General features: G+C 42.6%; 1 protein-coding gene across 1 annotated transcript in view; it reads left to right on the plus strand.

Annotated features, from left to right (window-relative positions):
- EDC4 (enhancer of mRNA decapping 4) overlaps window positions 1-24,355 on the plus strand; it is a 777,931-nt gene that overhangs the window by 155,540 nt on the left and 598,036 nt on the right. The window contains exon 7 of the mRNA XM_085639493.1: window positions 11,208-11,312. Coding sequence (XP_085495619.1) covers window positions 11,208-11,312 — 105 coding nt within the window. The remainder of the gene's footprint in view (window positions 1-11,207; window positions 11,313-24,355) is intronic.

Below are 24,355 nucleotides of genomic sequence, written 5' to 3' on the forward strand. Positions count from 1 at the left end.
GCTGATCAATCTTACCCAGTGGCTCGCCACTTCAAGGAGAAGCATCAATCAGACCCGAAAGTTTTAACTTATTTCATTATTGATGCAATCCCTATCTCTAAGAGAGGTGGCGACAGGGAAAAATCACTACGCAAACTCGAAACCAGATATATTTTGGAACTAGATTGTAAACATCCAGGAGGTCTTAACATGACTGAAGACCTCCATACATTTCTATAGTTCCAATTTTGGCCTAGTTTCAAACTGAATATCCAAACCATTGCTCACCTCAACATACAATTGAGCATATTAATAGGCCAATTTTGACAGCTGTTCTCCCTGATCTTAGATAAATAAAACCATTAAGGGTATTATTTTATCATGACATGTTTTTAAACTTACTACTATTTTAGCATTCTATTTATTTATTTTTTTAATAAATAGCTGCTTTGCACTTTAACACTTAGCACTCTAATCTGGGTGATCAGCATTACTTTGACAAGTTTACGTCCATCCATAATCAACCACCAGATAGACGATTAATTCAGACCAAAATCCCGTAGAACAACTGCACACAATAAAAATTGCCTAGGCAGTACAATACAGCTCTTTTAACTAATACTTTTAAAGAATCTGTATGTTTAATTTGCATTTTTTACAATTTTTACTATTCATCTCAGATTCCCAATAATACACCAAGTTTGGGTTTTTAACCAACTACTTTACAAAACGGCATTTATGCTATGATTTTAGGTAAAGTTAATATTTGTGGGCAGCTTGTTGTTGTTTTAATTTGCGATGTTTGCACAGTTTGACTTCAAGTAATTTGCACTAAGGATTTATCCTAATTGTACTGTATTGCGAATTTTGCACTCAAGTAATTTTCTTTGCCCCTGAGATGTTGTTTACATTGTGGATATCATATATTGTGTGAACCTTCAACATTCTGGGATAATGTCAGTAAGCTAATGCTTTGTTGTCACTTTACTCATGTGGTATAAAGCACTGTCACTTTGAAGCACACTTGCACTTTAAATTACAAAAAAATAGCAATGAAAAAATGGTTTAAAAAGCATGTGACCAATGACCAGCGTGTCATGTGATCAAGGCCCTCCGGGGCTGAAACGCGTAATGGCTGCTACATCGCTGTAAGAAGGAACAATAAACGAACTTTACCGCCAATTTGCTGTGGTCTACGCTCCTTTTTCTGCTCAAAGAGACGAGGAGAGTTACGAGGAGTTTGCTGATATATATATATATATAAGTAAATTCGTCTACAGTGCTGCCTTTGTCAGAAAAGACGAAGAACGGACCCAAAATCAGTGCCAATCACGGTAATTTTATTTTAGATGTTCCTTAGCCAGTCCGTCATGACGCGTTTCAGCCCCCACTCGGGCCTTGATCGCATGATATATATATATATATATATAATATCTTGCTTTGGAGGAGGAATGTTCAAGATTCTCTCAAGTTCGTGGACAGTCACATCAGATTGATGTTTTATGTCAACTTTTACCATCACCCTAAAACAACCAGCATTAAGGTCAAGTTAGATAAAACCAAGATACTCTGCTTCCCGACCATCAGATACCAGTGCAGGAAACTGAAATCTGTTAGCTTCTATCAATATCTTGCATGTTTTGCGAGAAGGACACCTGACCCTCGTGAGCTTGTCTATGAATGATAATACCAGGACGTTTTTGAAAGTATGCTGTTATTTTAGACATGCTTGTTTTGTTGGCTGACCCATCAGTTTTTAATCTGTTTTTAAGTCTCGCCTAGGCAGCGCGCATGCATTGCTCTAGGAGGGCCTTTAGCCACCAGTCTGCTCCCTTTCAAGCACACTTGTGCTTGTGCTGGCATCCACCTTGCGGGAGCGAGCAGCGGTGCACGTTGTAATTGAAAACATATGGCTCTCGCGCCACCGCTGCTCGCTCCCGCAAGGCAGATGCCAGCACAAGGATGAGTGCATTTGCCTGCTCTTTCACGGCCGCTGGGCCGCGCCACGCTCCCTCACCCCATTCCTTTCTTTGATGCATTTTTTAAACTTTCTAGCTCTTTGCAGCACGCGCGCACTGGTTTGTCATTTCTCCTTTCTATTACCGTTCTGCTGCAGTCTGCTGTGGTACATCTTGTGTTCGTGTCTTACCAGCTCTTGGAAGAATCCATCTTCAGATATCAGTCTTGGCCAGCCCGTTACCTCAAGGCAAGCTCATGCGCTCTGAGTAACAGCATCCTGCAACCAGTGCTCGAGTGGGGGACACTGGGCTGCGTTCGGCGTTGTGCTCGCTCAGAGACATTTTATTTACAGGGGGTTGTGTGCCTTTGAGCTAATCTATTAGCCCCCCACGTTCTCACAATGAAAATATGATTCTTAACAGAATGTTGGCAGTTTTCTTTTCTTTACTACAATCTCGTCATGACTCGCTGTCTCTCTAAAGGGCCAGGTTGAATGCTAATTATATTAATTTTCCCACTCTTTTAAATATGAAAACATATTTTCAGTACCGAACTCCTGTTTTAGTGACACAATTATTTTTGCGTGAACGCTCGTAGTTAACGAAACGTTAAATTCAGCGTTTTTGCGCCCAATCTTAAGCTCTGTCGCACTTAATTTTTTCCATTGCATGCTATATTCTTCAACATTGACGTTGGTAGTTTTCGTTTTAATGTCTGGCCCCTTGGTAAACAGACATTTGAAAGTGCGTGCGTATTGAAATGCGTCATTAAACTGAGAGCAGTTTCTATATCAGTGACCCGTCCTACTGACTGCAGGCAGGGACAGAAGGAGGCAGCTGACAATGGATTGCATTCACCAGCTAACACCATAGCTGCATTTGCAAATTCAGAGAACGTGCCTTTTGCTCTACCAGCTCGCCCGATGAAGTGCCACAACTTGGGTGTGGCTTGCGGTGACGCGTTGGCTATACGCAAGAACTGTACAGAACAGAACTTAGATGTGTTTAAAAACAGACACAAAATTGTGACTAATGGTGTTAGCTAATTGGTCTTTACAATCTTAACAGAATTTTTTTTTACGGAATCACTTTTTTGATCTAGGTGAAATGAGCCCTCGCTTTTCGTTCTACAGATTTACAGATAATTCAAATAATATATAAATATTGCTGCAGCAATTATTATTTTTTCCCCCTTCGTTTTATAAAACGCGAACTTGACTCGAATGTATCTGAGCACCAGTTGCGTTAAACAAGGAGACATTCATTTTTTGGAGGCACGGGGATAGTAACTGATTTGCCTTGAATCACAGGATGTTGTGTGTCATTGCCGAGACTCGAATCCGATTCCCTAGATTAGAGATCGACCGCCCTAGCCGTTTGGAAGAATTCCTCCCATCACCTTGTGTGTGCTTGATAATCTTTTTTTGCCAACAAATGTTGGAGATTGAATAGTATGGCTCCTGGTCCAGTTTGTTGAAATAGTTATTAAATGAGTGATATTTTAATAATGCACCCCTCAGTTTCACGCAGACTTCAGTCTGCTTCTTTGATGACTATTGTAACTATTATATCACCTGTTTGAGTCATGCTGGGTCAGAGAACCAAAATAAAAATGTGGCCCCCATTTGTGAATAAGATAGCTTTAAAAAACAAGCATTGGCATAGCCAATAGGTCTAGCTTTTGGGACCTTATAAGTATTTAGTTATGCAGCACAATATCCTTGGTGCAACAACATCAACCGTTGCATGGCTAAACACTTATAAGGTCCCAAAGGCGAGACCTATTAGCTATGCCAATGCTTGTTATATTTGCAACGTGTTCTTTTATCATGTAAAGGTTTTAATTAACTGCATCATTATTATTAATAAATACAATCTATCAGTATCTGGGTGTCACCTTTGATTAGTTTTATAGTTCAATATTTTCTGGGTTTTGAAGGCTACTCTTGGTGTGCTTATGCGAAGGCCTAATCGGCAAAGGTACAGACCTATGTTATCGAAATCTGATTCTGTGTTTATTTTGTTTTTACTTTTTATTAAAACATATGCACAATCCACCAGGACAGACAGTAGATGACAAGCAAAACCTTTAAGGCAAATATAGGAGCAAGGTGTATACTTTTCCATACATCTGTTCAGTTCTTGGATGCAACACCCAAATCGCCCATGCCCCCCCACCCCCCCCCCCCCCCCCGTCACCCCATTGTTCCCTCCCCTCTATCTCTCACACCGTCAGGTCCTATACTTTTCCCATGGACTCCAAGTGTTTTCCCATTTTTTGTGGCAGCCTCTGCTTTTATAAACAATTCTCTCTGCCTGACAGCACCAGCCTAGATCCTATTCCCAATTGTTAAGTCTCGATGTGGTCGGTGCCTCCCATAATCTGGCTATATTCCTTTTCTCTATCACTGCTGCCAACAGAAGCCAAATCTTAGTATGTGTGGGCCACCTGTCCTCTCCCGAGACCCCCAGTAGATGCCACTATACGTCAAGTTGTACATGTCGACCCATTACCTCAGACATCACCCCAACTATTTCTGCCCAATATTGCTGAATTTTCGGGCATGCCCAGATAATGTGAAATAACGTACCCATCTCACCGCACCCCATGACGCAGTGACCTGTTTCACATCAACCCAGCTTGTGTTGGAGTGTTCTGGAAGCATACGACCTGTGCAGTACACAGAGTTAAACTAATATGGACTGCGTGTGTATGGCCACCTCCCTCGGACTCTGAATCGCTTCTAGCCAGTTGTCGTCCTCCAGTAATCCCACGTCCGCTTCCCATGCTTCTCTTAGTGGACCTAGGGGGTCTGGAAGATTGTTCATTATTTTTCGTTGTGTCAGAAAGACCGCCTTATCTATCATGGGGTCCAGCAATAATCGGTCTTCCAACGGGGAATATTCCGGAAATACCTCCCCTCTGATACATGGCAACGCACAGCATGCTCCAACTGCAGGTAACAAAGTTGCTCTCCTAACGTCCTTTGGTAGTTGGAGTTTTTCTATGCCGATAAGGCTCCATCTACGGGAGCCCTGCGAACACAATTGGAGCCCCAATTGGAGAAAGGCACTATGTCTCGTCTCACTTGTTCAGTCTTGAACCCGTAGGGCTAGATCTATCTCTGGGTTCAGCTTGGAGCTGTTGTTTGGGCAGATTTTGAAACTAACCATTTTGTGCAGCTCCTCACTCCCTGTTGTTTTTAATAAAGAATGAGCAACATACTTGTTATATCCTTATTATTGCTATCCTTTTGTGTGTCCTTGTAAAGCTAGTGGAATGCTCCTGACTCCTAGGCAACTGCACCTGCATCTTATGTATTAGTATTCTGGATTGTAGTGAGAGCATTTGCATCTGGAGCAGTGAGCAGACCATCAAGGGCCGTTGTCTCCATTAAATTTTCTTTACGTGAATTCCTGTAAGTCTCATTACAATAGTGGCGAAGAGCGTGGGATCAACTACCCAACCAGAATCTGACTACTTCGTATGGAAAAGTTTCCTGCATCGACGCGTCATTTATGGGATAAAAGAACCTACGGCCCTTGAATCCAAATTCCTGCTGATAACCATCTTCATTATCGGAAATTATGAGGATCGTCTAACAAGGTGTGTCGTATTTGCTAATTTTTGGGATAATTATTTTTTTTTGTACCTGTATTGTGCCGTTGACTGTTGTCCCCGCGCTGCTCTTGCGCTGTGTGTTCGCGCCATTCCGCTCGAGCTCTTCTTCCAGCGTTTCTTTGTTGTATACGAAGTCCGCCTGCATACGTCTCTAACCCTTGTCGTCTGAATCCACGTAATCACGCACTGCGTGCGTGCAACCCTTTTGAATTGGGTAATACAACCATTTTCTACATCAAGTGTGTACATGCTTGCAACGTTAATCGCATCGTACTTTTCACCGGTTTGATTACAGCTGATAGTGTATTACAAACGCCTCTACTTTAAGAAAGAGGATTCAATTTTTACATTAAAGCTGTACACACACGCCCTCTATTGGAATTTTGTTGTTACTACAACATATTTTAATCCCTACATTTGGTCATCAATTCAACATGACTTCTCAGTCAATTTCTGCACCTCCACCATTTTTACAAAATCCAGGGCAACCAAGTATTCCATGGGAGGACTGGAAAGAGGCTTTTGAAACCTATTTAGAAGCCATTGGTGGTGATGTTTATGTTTCTAAAAGAAAATTAGCCATACTTAAACATTCTTTAGGTCAAGAAGGAAGGAATGTATTTAAAACTTCACCAGAGGTTGATGAAATTAACAATGTTACAGATCAAACTGACGAAAGTGGGGATAGTAATGACATTGATGTTTAGTGTTAAAAGCACTTGAAGAAAATTTTGGAAGAAAAACCAGCATAGTAGTGGAAAGACACAAATTATTTTCTCGAGCTCAACTTCAGAATGAATCCATTGAACAATACGTAGCTAATTTACGGGAACTTGCTCTTAATTGTAAATTTAAAGATTTGAGAGATGAACTCATCAGAGATCAAATGATTAATAGATTATATAATCTCAAGATTCAAGAAAAACTTCTTGGCATGAAGGATCCTTCATTAGAAAAAACTATTGCAATAGCCAAAAGAATGGAAAGCACCTCCAGATATGTAAAATAATCAAGTGGTAATTCCACCAACAAAGAAGTTCATGATGAATCTGTGCACAGCATCAATAATCCTAACAAGCAAAATAATAAATCTTTTCATTCTAAATCTGATGAGAAAAAATTAGATCAATCTAGATCTAAATATATATATTGTTTTTGATGTGGAAGTCCCGAACACACCGCTGATGCAAGTCATTGTCCTGCAGTCAGAAGCAGACGTTATAGGTGCAAGAAAATTGGGCATTATTCTAGACTATGTAAGGGCACTCCTAATTTTCAACTTGACAAGAAAACCATTAATTTGGTAAAAGAAGATTATTTTTCATGTGAAAGTGAAAACGATGATCTAGAATTATTAATGATTGATTCCTCACAGGTGTGCAGTTGTGAGGGGTCCAAAGATAGTTATCGTCCTCCCAAATGTCTTGTGAAGATTAATGGTTCAGAAGTTCACATGTGGGCAGATTCATGTTCTCCTTTTTCTATAATTGATAAATCCATTTGGGAAAACGTAGGTTTCTCCACAAAAGATCTGCAACCTACTGATGTCACACCAGAAGGTTATTGTGGCAATAAACTCCCTATTATAGGTTATGTCTTAACCAAAATTTGTTTCAAAGACAAGAAAACGTTGGCCAAATTTTACATAGTGGAAAAGGGAAAGTCACTTCTTGGATGGCAGGAACAACGTGCTTTAGACATTATATTAAATCCTAACCATCCCGATCAAGTTTTCAATATAGTTTCTTCGAACAACAAATGGGTCACCAAGTTTCCAGATCTTTTCAAAAATTCTTTAGGATGTCTCAAAAAATGTAAACATCTCATTATTTTGAAAGACCATGTTGTACACAAAGTAAGAAATGTACATATGGTTTTGAGGCAGACGTTGAAAGAAGAACTACAGAGACTATGCAAAGATGGGGTAATCAAGCCCATTGAGGCATCAGAATAGTTAAGTCCAGTGGTTTTGACTAAAAAACCCAACGGCAAGATCAGGATGTGTATTAATTAGAGAGATTTAAATTAGTGCATATGGATTGATCGTCATCCTGTCCCCAGAATTAATGAAATGCTGGCTAGTGTAGAAGGAGGTGCATATTTTACCACAGTAGACTTATCCAGTGCATACCATCAGGTTTGTCTACACGAGGGAAGCAGACACCTCACTTCTTTCATTACGCCTGAAGGAGCGTTCCAATTTATTTGTATGCCATTTGGTCTTGCTTCGGCATCCGCCGTTTTTGAAAGAGTGATGCAAAAGGGTTTGTCTGGTGTTGAGAACACTGGTATTTCAGGACGATGTATTAATTTGGGGACGTGATGTTGCACAACATGATATTATTTTAGAATCTGTTTTGAGTAAATTAGCTGACGCGGGGCTCACTATAGGTCTTGAAAAATGTATATTTATATTTTGTGTGCCTGAGGTGGAATATTTAGTTCATACACTAACCAAGGAGGGAGTCAAGCCTAAGATCAGTTTAATAGATGCCATAGAAAAAGCGCCTTCTCCAATAGATAAAGACCAGCTTAGATCCTTTCTCGGTCTTGTAGAGTATTACTCCAAATTTGTTAGTCATTTTTCTGATAAAATTCAAAGTTTAAGAAATCTTATGAAGAAAGGGACAAAATGTACATGGTCTGATGAGTGTCAAATAACATTTGAGTGTATAAATAAAGCCAAGGCAAAAGCTGTTTGTTTAAAACCATTTAATCCGGATGACAAGACCATAATTTCCACTGATGCTAGCAACCATGGTCTTGGTGCTGTTCTGATCCTGGTACACAATGGGAAGGAAAGAGTGGTAGCATTTGCTTCTCGCACATTAAAGGGTGCAGAACATACTTACTCCAGTCGAAAAAGAAGCCCTCGCTTGCTGGTGGGGTGTTCAACATTTTCGCATATTCGTCTGGGGCATTAGATTTACATTAAGGACAGACCATAAACCATAAGTAGATCCATGTTCTATGAGGGGACCACCTAAAGCCACTCCCAGAATAGCCAAATGGCTTTACCGACTTCAAGAATATTTTTTTGATGTCAAATATGTTCCTGGTGTAAAAAATGTAAATGCTGACTGTTTGTCAAGGTTACCAATTGAAAGCACACATGTTAATGATGATGATGAATGAATGATTGCTGACATTAATGATATATGTAGTGCTATTTCTGAAAAGGAATGGACGTCTGCTGCCAATGACGATATCACCATAAAAAATCTCATCGAAGCTCTTACAAATATTCAAGGGTGGAAATTACATCCTGAATCTTTAGAGCCTTTCAGACTTCTATGGTCTCAATTTACCATAGTGAAGAACTTTGTAAGAAGAGGATGTCGTCTTGTAGTTTCCCAAAGTCTAAGAGAAAGATTATTAAAACTTATGCATGAGGGTGATTGAGGCATGTCAGCCATGAAAAGGCGTATTAGGGAAGATTTCTGGTGGCCAGGTATGGACACTCAAATTGAAAGATTTGTACGTGATTGTATTGCTTGTGCTGTGAGTGATAAATCACTCACCACCCAAGAGACCACTATTGATCCTTTACCCAAATCACCTTGTGAAAAACTGGCCATTGATATTTGTGGTCCATTTGAAACTCTTGACACTAATGACAGATTTGCTATTGTTATGATCGATTATTTTTCAAAATGGCCTGAGGTAACTTTTGTAAAGGAAGTAAAATCTAGTGTTGTGGTTACTTTTTGCGAAGGCATCTTTAGAAGGGAGGGTTGTCCTGCTGAAAATATTTCTGACAACGGTTCTCAATTTATTTCTGCGCAATTTGAGAACTTTTGAGCAACACGGGGCATCAAACATACCAAGACTCCAGTGTACCTTCTCAGGGGGGAATGATTTAGTGAAGAGGTGCAATAGAGCGCTAGTTGAGAACATACAACTCGCAGGTAAGAGTTGTTTGAATTATGAACAACAAGTGAAAGATATGTTATGGTGTTATAGAACCACTCCACATTCGGTCACCAAAGAAACTACTTTCAGTCTTCTTAAGGGAAGGGTACCTTGTACTGTAGCAGTGCCTGCTTGCATGAATAGAGCATGCAAAAGTGAGGCTAACCATGATGAAATTAGAGTCCGTGTTAAAGAATATCAGAATTCTTATGGTCAATGACACAACTCACACATTCACAAATCTCCTCGATCTTTTCGGACGGGAATGTTAGTAAGAGTTTACATAGGTGACAGAACCAAAAAAGGTGCGTCTAAATGGTCATGTCTCAAGGAGATTGTGCATGTAAAAGGTAATTGTGTAAAACCTGCGGAAGGAAATTGGTGGAACACTAGAAAGGTATCCATATGCAACCTACTGAACAAAATGAATGGCTTAAATGTCAAACTCCTAAATCTAAATGCATTAGAATTTCTGATTCCACTTCCAATATGAGAGTGTCACAAAGAAAATGTATGCCTGATCCGGTCATTACTCGTCACTCTTTCTGTACTGTTGTCAGACCAAAATTACTTGATGATTATACATGTGATTGACGTATTGCTATTTATCTTCAGATTTGTTTGTATTTTTTTTAGTTAACTATGGGTAATATCTATTGTATTGTTTTTTTTTTTAATTGTTAGAAGGGAGATATGTTATATCCTTATTATTGCTATCCTTTTTTGTGTCCTTGTAAAGCTGGGGGAATGCTCCTGACTCCTAGGCAACTGCATCTGCATCTTATGTATTAGTATTCTGGAATGTCGTGAGAGCAGTTGCATCGGGAGCAGTGAGCAGACCATCAAGGGCCGTTGTCTCCATTAAATCTTCTGTACATGAATTCCTGTTAGACTTATCATTACAATAATACTGTTTATTCGGAAGTTCAAAAGCGAGAAGAGCTTGATTACATCTTGGGGTCACTGGATCTGAGCAAACAATAAACTGGTTGCAATTCAGAATTGTAGTACGTACAGGTTTGAATAGGACAGTGTGCAAACATTGCTCTTCTACAAAATCAACTTATTTTTGGAGTGTGGACCTTTGAAATTGATCACACTGTAATGAATCCCTATGTGGTGCTCAATTTGACCCCTAAGCAAGGCGCATATTTCCATGATGTTTCAGTGGGGCATCCTGACATTACTGGGTAATAGTGGAAAAACTCTGGTATTGACTTAGGAAATAGGATGTGCAAGAGAAGGCTGAAATCAATTTATCACATCATGATGGACTGAACTTACCTATCAATACACAGAGACGTTTATTTCCCAACTCCTTGCACAGGTCGGTTTATAATTGATGAACCCTGGCTTTTGAGCCTTAAACTTTTCTCCAATCTTAAAACACAAGGAGACTGTTTCAAAGTAATTACATTTATATTGATTGCATTAGAAGTTTGTGTTATGCAGTCCAACCCATGAATGAGCTTTAGAGTTGGGGTAACATGTAATGCTTGTGCTAGTGTTTCTGTTATTGTCTACAATGCTATTTTTTCATGTTTTATTATGTAATTGTTCGTATGATTTTCACAAATTGTAGACTAATTTATATAGAAACTCATCCTTTGGAATGGAGCAAAAATACTCAATGTGTTAGCAGCTTGAGGGCATGACAACGTTGGCCACATGATGAGAATGACTAACCCGGAATAAATGTAATTGATTTAATCTGGATACTTTTGCTTCTTTTTCAGGCTGAGGTTTGGGACCTAGACATTGTACGGAATAACCACAGTACCTGGCCTGTGGAGGTTACGGATATCAAAGAAGGCTTTATTGTTGTCAAGGGACATAGCGCAGTGAGTACTTTGCCATCGTATTTGCCTGAAAACGCTTTTCTCCCTCTAGGAACACCATCTGATTGCTGTTGAGTTTGTTACTCAGGAAGCTAGTGTTGGCTTAGTAAGCGTTGTATCTAATGGCTGTTACTGGAAATTACAAACCATACATAAGAGATCATGTTGCAGAACATTTTGTGCAATCAAAAAGGAATGTTTGACCATGGCATGTTTGTGAGACAACTCTAATTGTAGGCCAGAGGCCGTTCCATGAAAGGAAATGTAATGGCAATGTAACATTTACATGCGAAGGCAGCTAAATTTATTTATTTACAGAGTTTTATATAGTGCAAACGTGACCTGTCAGGGTATCAGAGCGCTGTACATATAGTGAACAGATCATACATACATGAGAAAAAGCAAGAAGGCATATGTAGGAAGCAATAAAAATACAGATATAAATATAGTTTACCATTGTACTGGTAGATTGGGGGACCAGAGGTAGATCCACTTGAGAATAGACACGCTGAGTTACTTTAGGGCCGCTCTTGACATGATCTGTTTATCAGACGCATTTGTACTTCTGTTTTGAAGGCAGTAGTAGATGGGTTTCAGGTGGATGAATCATAGATGAACATTAACTAAGGAAGTGATAAGGATTTACTCTCCTATTTCAGTGTCAGCAATAAGATTTGATTGCAGTGCAGTGCAGTGCAGTTAAATTAACAATGACTAAAGTAACTGAAAGGTGAATTCCACAATTTGCCAAATCATCATTGTGCTATTATTATCAAAGCTTACATTTGATGAATACCTCTACCTGCAGATTCCTCACCAATCTCTCAGACTGGATTCAGAAAGACTCTTGCAATATCTCCTGTACACTGGATAGGACTACGACAAACTTAATATAGGTGTCACCCCTGCAAGCTGACATTGTTTTTTTCCCTTGCTCTTTGATTGGCATTTAGAACACTGCTCCTGCCTAATTGCAATAGTTATTTTACAAAGTTTTTCAAGCCATCATTCTAATTTGTCACTGTAGCAGGAATGTCACCACCAAAGATTCTAGGCTTCAAATTGTGCTGCACTTTTTCAGAAATGGTCATCGGTCACACATTGATGCAGTGTTTGTCTGTGGGCCAAACACAACTCTATATCCTACCTACAGCAAACAATCACTGATGTACCTGAAGGCGATCATTGACTGGGAGGTCAAACTCTACATGGGAGAAGACAAAATATGAGGCTCACACCGATCTTAGCTGACCGTTTCAGGTAGTTCGAAGTCAAAGGACAAATTGAAGAAGAAGCACAAGATACATGAGTGACACTCTTTGATGTCCAGATGCTCAGTTTCTCAGTAGATGGTAGCGTATTTGGCAGTCACAGAACCCAACTCGCGATTAATCATCCTCTTCTTAGTCCATTCTGAATCTGAAGCAGATATGTGTCTGAATCCCACTGTCGACTCCGGAAAGCCATGCTGCAAGTCTTGAACTATACTCTGATTCTCTATGGTGTGCCTCCAGGCCCAAAGGAATTATTAGAGTTGGACCTCCGCCAGCAGACCCTCTTCTGGATGTTGTTCCATTGTGGCTGCCACTGGCTCCATCGATGTCAGTCTCTGATCCCTCTGCCCCAGCAACGGATTTTGACCCCTAGTCACAGGCTGTTCACCCCAGTGTTACACTAAACAATCACTGAAGCATAGCCCTGTGTCATAGATGACTTCCCTGTGGCATTACTTTCTTAGTGTCAGTCTTTTGGCTTTGATTCTGATGCCGTTCACAATCCTGATGTAGTTCAACAGAATGATAATGAAGAGGCGGGCAATTTGCTCCACCCACAGTCCACTGATGGTGGTCTTTACTTGCATTACAGAATGCCAGTGGCCTGATTTGAGCCTTGATTTACCACAAGCCCCCTTACTGAGGAGAGTGCATCCTTTGCTATAGTCAGTAGGTGAGGGTTCCCCAGTTCAGGAGACTGAAGCCAATCTACTTGAAGAAATACTGGGCCTTCTATTTCTCAGTCCCTCTCGCCTTACAGCAAGGTTTCAACTGTATTTTGGCAGCCTAGTTTAAGTCCCTTTTGACTCTCTCTGTTAGCATTCCAGTGCTAAACACTGTAGACCAGCACCTGGCATGCAAAGGTCTTACACAGCACCCTGTGACAGAGAGCCTTGTGGTGCAGGCCCCCACTTGTAAAGTTAACCTGAATTATTTGTTCTCTACTCCTCTGAAGAAGAAGAAGTGGAAATGCATTGATGCATTAGGTAAGAAACTCTTCTCTTGTGGTAGGTTAGCACTCTCTTTAAATTCTTCTTATCTGTTGGCTCAATATTTGACAAATTTTAGAAGATGGCATGTGAGGTTCTGCTGGTGCTACCAGAGGGCCTTTGTGCTTCTCAATTCACAAACAGTTCAAGATGACAAAATGCAGTTCAGCAGCTCTTGCGCTCTGGCCTTGATTTCATGGATTCTGTTGCCCATGTCCTGAGAACAAGTTGTAAGGTTGCACTAACCAGGTCTACAGGATCCAGCATAAGCGATCCTCTTTTATATCTTTCACCACCCCATTAGTGACCACATATATGAAAATTGAAGGCTGTTGGTTGAGACAGTGAAGGTAAATGGGATGAGAGGGAAAGAGACATTAGACTGTAGCCTTGTCTTCGCTGATCATTACGTTCTTAGGAATGTAATGAAACCCTACTGAACAAATGGCTTCTCAAATGTTTTGACATTATTTGAACAAGACATAATTGAATGGACATACCTGAGCTTTATTTCTGTGTAGCCAGCTCTATTCTTTGAGAAAGGGGTGGATGATATCTGTAAACTAAACCTACAGAAAATACGTTTCTCATGTACGTGTACATTAGTATTCCATCCTGTTTAAGATAACTACTTCAAGATTCATCGCCAAATGCTGGTTGGTAGAAGGTATGTTATGATTTCTACTTGACTCCGTGTAAGAATCTGGCTCTATATATACTGCACCAAAATGAGGTGTAGTGTGTTTAGAGTCCAAGTGTCCCCAGAGGTAGGCAGAGGTTAAAGTTGGATAGAACCTTACTCTCTCTAATAGTGGTAGCTTGGTCTAGCAGTAAGGCAGTATCAGAGGACAGTGTTCAGCATTTGATGTACACACGCAAGAACTGAACTCTAGGCCAATTGTGTTTATATAAAAAATATACTGTTTATTTTTAGAACCAAGCAAGCCTGGTACAGGTAAGCAATAAATACTCTTCAGTAATAAGTTACTGGATATAGAACAGTTTGATTTACAGGGGAGCAGTAGTATGCAACACTTAGCATATACAGTACTTTGGAATGAATAGGCTTTTACGGTAAATTGCAGGCAAGTTACTTTTTACGTTACTTTTCTAACTCAGTGCTGGATACCTAGATTCAGCACTGGGACATTTCCTAGAACCAGGTAAGTAATAACGTTTTGGTTGTTAGCATGATTTTTAAAGAATATTTTCAGTTTTAAAAACTCCACACTTAGAAACTTTTTGGAGCAGTACATTGAAATGAATAGGCTTTTACAGTACATTTCAGGTAAGTTACTTTTCACATTACTTTTCTAACTCAGTGCTGAATACTTAGATTCAGCCCTGGGACATTTCCTGCGAAGAGGTGAGTAAACACGTTTTGGTTATTTGTGCCTTGTGACATCGGATTTTCTTACCCGCTCTGGTAGCGGTAAGGGGGGGTCCTCTGGACTGAGGCTGCAGGGTCGTCTGGAGGCTTGAGGCAGGTCAGGGGTGGCCGGAACTCGGGTCAGGATCGCCGGGGGGACCTCCTCCTGGTGTTTTTCCACTCGAGCTCGGGACGGGTTCGGTGGGTGCAGAGTGGGCTGGATTCGTGGTCTCTGGCTGGCACCAGAAGCTGCAGTTTAAACACGTCCGGTGTTCTCTGGAGAAACAGTCTGGGAAGTGAAGGCAGGCAGGTCCTCCGGGGTTTGTGAGGTTGCTGGCTGCTGGACACGCTGGGATTTCGCAGGAGCAGGTTCGGGGGGAGACAGGCCTGTAGGGCTGGGGCCAAGTCAGTGAGCGTCGTCCTCTTGTTAGCTCTGCACGGCGCTTCGTCCTTCTTCTTTTCTTCCTGTAGGTAGGCTGGATCTCCCTTCTTGGTTCAGGTCTGCCCCCTAAGTACTGTATTCAGGGGGCGTTTTAGGGGTCTTGAGGTTAGTAGCCAATGGGCTACTGACCTTAGGGTGACTACACCCTTGGTGTGCTCACCCCATGTGGAGGAGTGAGCACAATCTCAAGTCCTGATTAAGAAGTGCCTGCCATCTGCAAGATGGCGAGCACTGGAGAATGGGCTTCACTTCGCCTCCCCCACCTGAGGGGTGGAGTTGGCAGAGGTGGGCACACCTCCTGGGCCGGCTAGTTTTCCCGCCTGTCTTCCTGCCGAAAGGGAGGGGAGACAGGAAGGAGGCCTGCTCCTGATAGCAGGAGAGGCTGGAGGTCGCATTACAAAGGCTGCCAGGCCTTTGAAGCTCCCCTGCCACAGATGGCTCTTCCTGGCCTGGGGGAGGTGTGAAAACCTCCGCCCAGGAAAGGCTTTGTTTCTGGGCTCAGGGAGCATAGGCTCCCACCCTAGGGGTCCAGAAACATGTCTCGTGGTGGCAGGCTGGTGTGTACCGGTCAGGGAACCCACCAGAGGCTGGTCCTTTTTCAGGGGGCATCTCTGAGGTGCCCTCTGTGTGCATTTTTCATTAAATCCCGCACTGGCATCAGTGTGGGTTTAATGGGCTGAGAAGTTTGATACCAAACTTCTTAGTTTTCAGTGTAGCCATTATGGTGATGTGGAGTTCATAATGACAAGCTCCCAGCACCATATACTCTTAATTGCAGCACTGCACTTACAATGTCTAAGAATGGGCTTAGACACTGTGGGGGTACAGGGCTCATGCACCTGTACCCTCACCACTGGCATAGGGCACCCAGCTAGAGTCTCAACAGTTTCAGGGCCTAATTCCCAATACTCCTTTCCTAGCTCTTTAGTGTCTTCACCCTATCTTTTTAGTTTGGGTTCAGAGGTGCCCACCTCTGCAAATTCTAACTTAGCCAGAGAAAAGCCCAGCTTACCCACAGAAGTCACCCACAGTTTGAGGAACCCCACCATGACCAATAGGGTCAGGGGGGCTAGCTTGCTATTTGGCAGGGGGCTAGGCTACCATGCCAAGGACAGTGCTGTCATGAAGGCTAACACCCAGCAGAGACTGCTGACAGCTGTCAGTGCCCAGAACCACACCTTTAGCTCCTGACTGGTAAGTGAAGGGGCTATCTTACAGGCTTCTTTGGGTTCTGGCTGCCTGTCAGCTGTTTTAGGGCGGGGGTCACTACACTTGGTAGTGAACACCCTTCCTCCACCCTTTATTCTGCCAGCTGAGGAGCCACCAACTCAGGCTGGACAGTTGCCTGACTAGTCAGGTCTTTTTGTTGGCTAGGGGGGACTTTATCAGTGCCACTTCTGGAGTTCTCCCTCACTGGGATAGATTCTCTCTGGCCCTTTGGAACTGTGGCTAACAGTTGCCCACCTTTCCTACCCTGTTTCTTCTTTTTCTTTTGGGGCTTAGCTGCACTAACTTCAGGTTGAGCCCCCCAGGTTTCTTGGGTGTGGTCTAGCATTGGACCAGTACCTCTCTTTGGCTCAGACCAACCTCTAAGTGGTAATTCCCCAGGAGACAATCAAGGAGGAGGTCTTTACTGACTACCACCTTTCTCCATCTAAGGGACCCAGCTATTGCTAGGGCCACTACAGCCACAGGCCTAACAGTGACACCCCTGGGATAGCCCTTACTCTTCTTGTTTCCCCTGGGACATACTGGTGTGGGAGTACCAACCTGCCATGCACCACAGTGTGACTGGCACATGTATCTCTCAGGGCAGTGGCTGGGATTCATTCACCAGTAGGTGGTGGAAGTGTTTACTCCCCTCTGGAATCTCCAGCTCACCTCTTGGGCCCATTTTCCAGTTGAAGGCTAGGAGGACTTCCTCATCTGAGGACCCCTCCTCCAAAGCTACACTGGCAACCCCTGGAGCTACACTAATCACCCCATGTGCTGTACTAGGGATTTTGTTTTTAGGACAGTTCGGGTCCTTGGTGTGGTGTCCTACCTTTTGACAGTTGTGACACCATATTCTGTTGGGATCTCAATTCTTACCTTGGTACCCTGTTTTAGTTTGTGAGGTGTCTTTGGGCCCGCCCTCCTGGACAGGTTTTTGGGGGGCTACCTGGGACTCCTTTATCTTTAAGGGGTTCACTATCCTTCCTCTGGGGAGGCTTTGTAACCCCTTTCTTTTGGTCACCCCCAGTGGACGTCCTAGTTACCCTTGTTTTGACCCAGTGGTCTGCCTTCTTTCCCAACTCTTGGGGAGAAAGTGGACCAAGGTCTACCAGATACTGATGAAACTTCTCATCAATGCAGTTACTTCATATGTGTTACTTCATAAACAGGTTGTAAATTCCATTAAAGTAATGCACATTGTTTCCAGTTAACTAGCCACCTAGTGTTTTTACGGAGTAGTCTATAAAATCAATCCAGGATTGGTTCTGGGTTTTGTGATCCCCCCCCTGAATCTAATTCTGTACTTCTCAGGCGTGAGCCCAAATCCCTCAATCAGAGTTCTCTTTATGAGGTCATAAGACCCAGCATCTGCCCCAGAAAGGATCAGGAGTCTGTCTCTGCAGTTACCAGAGAACAGTTCCCAAAGGAATGCCCCCCAGAAATTCTTCTTCACCCTTCTGGCTTCACAAGCCCTCTCAAAAGCTGTGAACCACTTGGTGATATCACCTTCCTCATATTTAGGGACAATCCCTTTGGGGATTTTAGGATCATAAGATTCCTCTCTATCCTTATTATTTTGATTGCTGCCAGCATTGATGGGTGCTAAACCCATCTCCTTTCTTTCTTTTTCTAGAGTCTGGACTCTAGATCTAATATTTTGGCCAGCCTTGCTAAAAGGCTGTCCTCCTCATTGAGGCTCTCCTCAATGCCCTCACTGGACCTTGACCCACCTGTGTGCCTCTAGGTCCCCAGGACTTGATTCTTGGAGTTAAGGGTATGGGGACGCTTTCCTCCCTAGGGATTATTGGAGGTGGGTTAACAGCCTTATCATCTTCATCCCTTTCCTTATCTGATTGGTCGTCACCATTTTCAGATGGGTGGGCCTTTGCATACTCAGCCAGGAGCTCCTGGAGCCCTTGTTTGGTTGGATGCTGGCCCATTATAATGGTCATGCACCTGTATCCTCACCACTGGCATAGGGCACCCAGCTAGACGGGTGACTGATCTATGCCAGGGCAGTGGGTTGTAGGCATGGCACACAGGGATGTGTGCCATGCAGACTCTTTACTTTGTTCTGCACCAAAACACGCAGACTGCAAAGGCAGTGTGTGTGTGTGTGTGTGTGTGTCAAGGTACAGGGCCTCTAAGGGTGGCACAATAAGTGCTGCAGCCCTTAGAGGTCTTCTCTGATCACAGTGCCCTGGGTACCTGTGGTACCATTTACCAGGGGCTGACCTGTGGCCAGAGATGCCAATTGGGTTAGTTTTGGGGAAAGAACACAGGCCTTGGGAACCTGATTGGCAGGGACCCAGGGCACACCAAGAAAAGGTGCATCAGTAGTCTGGCAAAAAGTGAGGGGGTTACTGCAACAGAAACCCACTTTCCTACACTCCGCTACTACCTTTAATATCCAATCTTCCCTAATGTTGATTGCGGTATAAACTTACTGAAACTCTTAATACCTTATACATGACATTAGTAATTGTATACCACAATAATTAACTTCAGAGGTCTTACCTGTTTTTGTCACAGGGTAACTGAGTAAATACAACCGCAGCTCAAGAGAATACTTTTAGGTTTTTCATCAGCAACACAACTTCTTCGTCATCTAGTAGTCAATGCAAAACAACCCTTTGAAAAGCAACAAGTCCTTGTGAGTAAGTTAGGAATCAATGTAGTGTAGTCCTAGCTGCAGAAACATCACTGCACGATTGCATAGCAGAGGATGCCGTGAACCTAGATTAAAAATATACCCTATAATCCAAGATGAAGATGGCCACTATCTCTTTGGAACACACAAGTTTGTGGTCTACTGGAAGCAATAGTTAATTGCCAGCACACTGACGACCAGTGTGTCTTTCATCTGTGTGTAGCTTCTGTCCAACCAGCATTCCATGATTGCCACCTGCCTTTCCTTCTCTGAAAAGTACCCAGCGCAAGTAAATTTGGAAAACCACCTTAACATTCATGGAAGTGGCAAGCAGAACCTGCAACCCTGCTTCATGACACTTGTCTTCTACACTGGATTTTCAGGTGGCAGCCAAGTGTCAATTAATGATATGGCTTTGATGGGACCCATTTCTTTGGTGAAAAAGCTGATTATGTTGTGAAGAGATTTAAGAGTAGGTGTGTGATGACTCTTTCTCAGGGTTTTCGTTTCCCCAACATGCCAATTTTACCTGCAGTATCAGGTCTTTACAGTTTATTCCTGAAGGCCTCACTTTCTCCCAGCCTCCAACATTGCAATGTGCCAGTAGCCTGTGCAGTAATTTCACGTCTTCAGATGAACAGGCAGGGTTACAGGGAGAGAGTAGCAGAAACAATCTTCCTCCTCCTCTTCGCCTGTCATCTAACAAAACTGCTTTAGTTCATCCTTGCATGATCAGCGGATGGGTTAGGAGTCAGCAGATACAATCATGTTAGACCAGTGGGTCTCCAGATTATTCAGGTTGCTCATAATTTATCCTTTCTGAATACTCCATATTTACAACCCCCGCCTTCCTCATGCTGTTTTGGCAGATCATGTTAAGATCTTCTCCAGGAAGCTGTTGCTAGTGCATGCAATCAGGATAGCGCGCAAGGTAAAATAGAGGATCTGTGTTTTTAACCCCTTCGGTGCTCATGACGGAATGGTTCCGTCATGACCCACGGTTGAGCTGTGCTCATGACGGAACCATTCCGTCATGAGCACACCCGCGCAAGATTCCGTCAGCACAGCGGCGGAATCTGCGCAGCATCGAAGGGGTTAAAGCCTTAATTTATTAAATTTTTGCAAAACGAACAGTATTTCACCACTTGATTTTCTACATTGAAAGAACTAAGCAGTACCATGTTCATATGCTGGCTTCGCTGGTGTGAAGAGAGGTGATCCTGACGTAAACCTTGTCCTGATGGATTGACCTCTGTATCAAGCTGTGCTATGGTCAAAAGAAATGCTCTCTACAGTCGTAGGACCCATTCCACTAGACCAAAGGCTGAGACTGACTGTAGCAGGCCGGAGGAGGCAGATCTCCATTTTGGACATTTGTCGATCAGCTGTGTGGCCTGCTGTGCGTACTTTCACCATACAGTATGAAACCAGATTCTTTCTGCATGTTAATTGTAGAATAGTCATTTCATACAAGACGGAGGCTAATATGATGCATGTTTAAAGCTGCCTACAACTAAATTGCTTAGTTGCTTCACTGGTCTGTTAAAGAAATTTGCAAAGGTGCTGGCATTCGACCAATCTTTCGATTTAAGGATCTCAGAGAGAGAACCACCAGCGCAAAATACTTCACTGGTCATTGTACTTTTTGCTGAATGAGCACCAAATTTTGATACATCTATGCCCACTTCACTCATAAGTGCTCTAATCCACCTGGCTATAGTGGCTGTAGATACTGCTTTGTGCTGTTTGACATAAGGTATTAAAAGTTGATTCACACCATCATGACTAAATTCCAGCATTCTATGCTCATGTATCTTCATGCAACCTACCACACACAGTGTTTGACAATCCTGGAATGAAGGATAGAAAATATGACCAGGCACATTCTTTGTGCTTTTCCAAATATCGAAATGAACACCAGCAGATGAATAAACCCTGTTGTCAATTTCTAACTCTTTAACGTCAGAAACCCTCCTGAATGATACTAAACAGAGAAGAGTTGCCAATTTCTGGGAATTTTGTTTTAAAGAAAGATAACAATTATCTGGCCATAAGTCAGAAAGTTGGAATACTAAATTAACACCTCAAAGGATAGAATAGCTAGGCTTAGGAGGGTCTCTGAAGTCTTATTCCTTTCACCATCCTACATATAAATGTTTTGTTCCCAACCGTAATGTCACCAACTAAAGCTTGGCCTGCTGAAACACCGGACCTATGGCAAATAATGGTCTTGTAAGATAAACCAAACTGAAATAGTTTGGCCAGATAGTTGGCCAAATCTGTCACAGGAGCCGCCACGGGATCCTCAAAGAACTCTCTGGATCATGGCAAATGGTGGGAAGGAATAAGCCCCTCCCGTTTACCAATCCTGTAGAAAGGCATCTACTGCTATGGCTTCTGGGTCTGATCTCCAACTGAAATTCCTTGACACCTGATGTATGAGCCTGCTGGCAAAATATCTATATCTATTGGGCCCAAAGGACATGTACTTTTCTGAAAATCCCTAGGTTCAGTTGCCAATCGCTGAAATCCCTGAGGTAACAGGTGTTCCATCCTGCTCTCTGGTATCTGATCGCCTGGAATGTGACCTGTTGTCAAAACAATTTTGTGTTCCCAACAGAAATACTACATATTCCTTGCTAGTTCTGCTAACTGCTTTGACTTCGAACCTCCCAGACGATTGATATAAGGAACTGCTAAGACTTTGTCCATGCGAATCAGCACCACGCTGTTTGCCAGGTTAACTTTGAAACTCATCAAATCATTCAGCCCTCCCATCAACCCCAAACAGTTTATGTACAATGAACTCTCCTGACTAGACCAGCGTCCCTCTGTCTCTAGGTTGCTCAAATGAGCTCCCCCAGCCCTGACAACTGGAATTTGTTTCCTAAATAATATCTGGCACATGTTAAAAAATTGCTTTGCCGTTCCAACCCTCTAGACTTTTCAACTTCCATTCCAGATCCGTTTGAGCCCCTGGAGATAAACTTATCGAATCTGCATACCAAAGGCCCTTGGTAAGTGGATTCGATAAGAGATTGAATTGTCTTCAATCTCTGGAGGGTCTGTAATGTAGGTGGCTTGGAGAAATAGTTTGGATCGATGACGACAAGAGGCCATGTCCCTGAGAGGTGCAACCTCCTTTCCTAAAATAAATCTCACCTCCTTCCTTATTTGCTTTATCTACTTGTGAAGTAAAAGAAGCCAGGATTGTAGAGTATCTAGCTGAAAGACTAGACACTCCAAGGACTGACTTGGCTCCAGCACTGATTTTTCTACATTGATATGCTTAAATGATTCGGTAACTCTGTGTTTATCTGACTCCTTATCCGGATGTCGTCCAAATAGATTATTAAGTGAATTCCTCTCTCCCTCAGACAAGCCACCACAGGTCTTAGAACCTTGGTAAAACACCATGGAGCAGAGGAAAGCCCAAAGGGAAGACAGCAAAACTGGTATACTATTCCCTTCCATTTGAATCGGAGGTATTGCTGCAAATTCTCTACCATAGGGATCGTGAAATACGCATCCTTTAAGTCTAGTTTTACAAACCAATCTTTTTATTGCAGAGTATCCTGCAGAAGATGGATTCCCTCCATCTTGAAGTGATGATAAACCAGGTATTTGTTTAGATCTCTTAGATTTATAACTGGACGCCACCCCTTGTCCTTCTTTTTTTTTTTTTACCAGAAAAATTGCACTCACAAACCCATCGTTTGAGTCTACCACCTTTATTATTGCAGCATTTGAGAAAACTCCACATCCACCAAATCCATACTCTTTCTTGAAAACAATCTCTCGTGGTAGAGAAGTCTTAATAGAGATTTCTCACAATACTTTGTTGAAACCTGGCACAGTTTTTAAGACCCAGGGGTCGTTTGTTATCTCTCCCCGTCTGTGAAAAAAAAATTCAGCCTTCCAGCAATCTTTACCAGGGAAGAACCAGCACGAATTGTTCCACCTATCTTTGGCTGCTGAGGCTTGAGGTCTCGCTCTTCCTCCTCTAGATGTTGATCTTCTCCTCTGTGGGTAAAAACCTGATGTGATTTGGAATCCTCTGCCGTAACCTATGGAGCCTTGGGTGTATTGGTTTTGAATATAAAAATTGAACACTCTGACTCCTCAGCCGGCAGTCAGTTCTCTCCTGTCGGCTCTACCAAAAGTACGTGATCTAAAAACACGTCTCAAATTATACTTCTCTTTGCTCAAAGTTGTAAAGGTGGACACATATTTGCCCAATAACTTAATAAATTTGTGCCCAAAGAGAAGGCCTCCAAAGTTGCCTTCTGCTTCGCTATTATCCAACTCTACGAGCTTTTTTTTCGGTTATGAGACCTGTGTTGGCATTACCTAACATGCAGATTGCTCTATGGCTCCCGCCTCTAAGGAGATCCAGGTCTTCTTCAGAGTCATTGACATGTGCCTCTTCGGCCATGCACAGTATTCAAGCCAAGAGGTCAAAGAAATCTAAGAGACGATCCTGACATTGTTTCAGTCATCGCTGCAGGCCCTTCCTTGGGTCCTTGCCAGATTTATATTGGAATGTTATCGATTCCGGGTCTATGTTTGATGTCTGGTATACCTTGTCATTTATTACTGGTCTGGGTCATTGTGCCCGCAATAGATTTCGATGGTGCCTCTCAAGAGGACTTCTAACCCGCTGCTTTATAAAGTTTTCCACGTGAGTAAGTGGACACTACTCGGAAATGTGTGGGTGTTTAATGGCCGCTGGGCTTAATATCTCTTGGTGGATGAAGTGCCTTGTAAATCATCGTCTAGACTGTCAAAGGCATCCAGGCCCTCATGAGGGTCAAAGACAAATTCATCAAATCCCTTGTCATTCTCATTTACATCAAACATCTCCTCCAGGCTAAGTGAGTCCTGGTTGTCTATTGTGCCGTGAAGTATACCACTTTATCTTGTGCTGCAGTGGGCCACCTTCTGGGGAATATTAGACTAAACTAAGATGGCAACTGGTTAAACCAGTCCACTTTTCATCTCTGATAGTTTCCCCCAGGCACCCTGCACATAAGGGAAGCAACTCGCTGCCTTGGCCAAAGTGAAATACGTCACGGCAGGGTAAGTAAATGAGAATGAATGTCGCCAC

The sequence above is a fragment of the Triturus cristatus genome, chromosome 12 (genome assembly GCF_964204655.1).
Source record: "Triturus cristatus chromosome 12, aTriCri1.1, whole genome shotgun sequence".
Classification (NCBI taxonomy): Eukaryota; Metazoa; Chordata; class Amphibia; order Caudata; family Salamandridae; genus Triturus; species Triturus cristatus.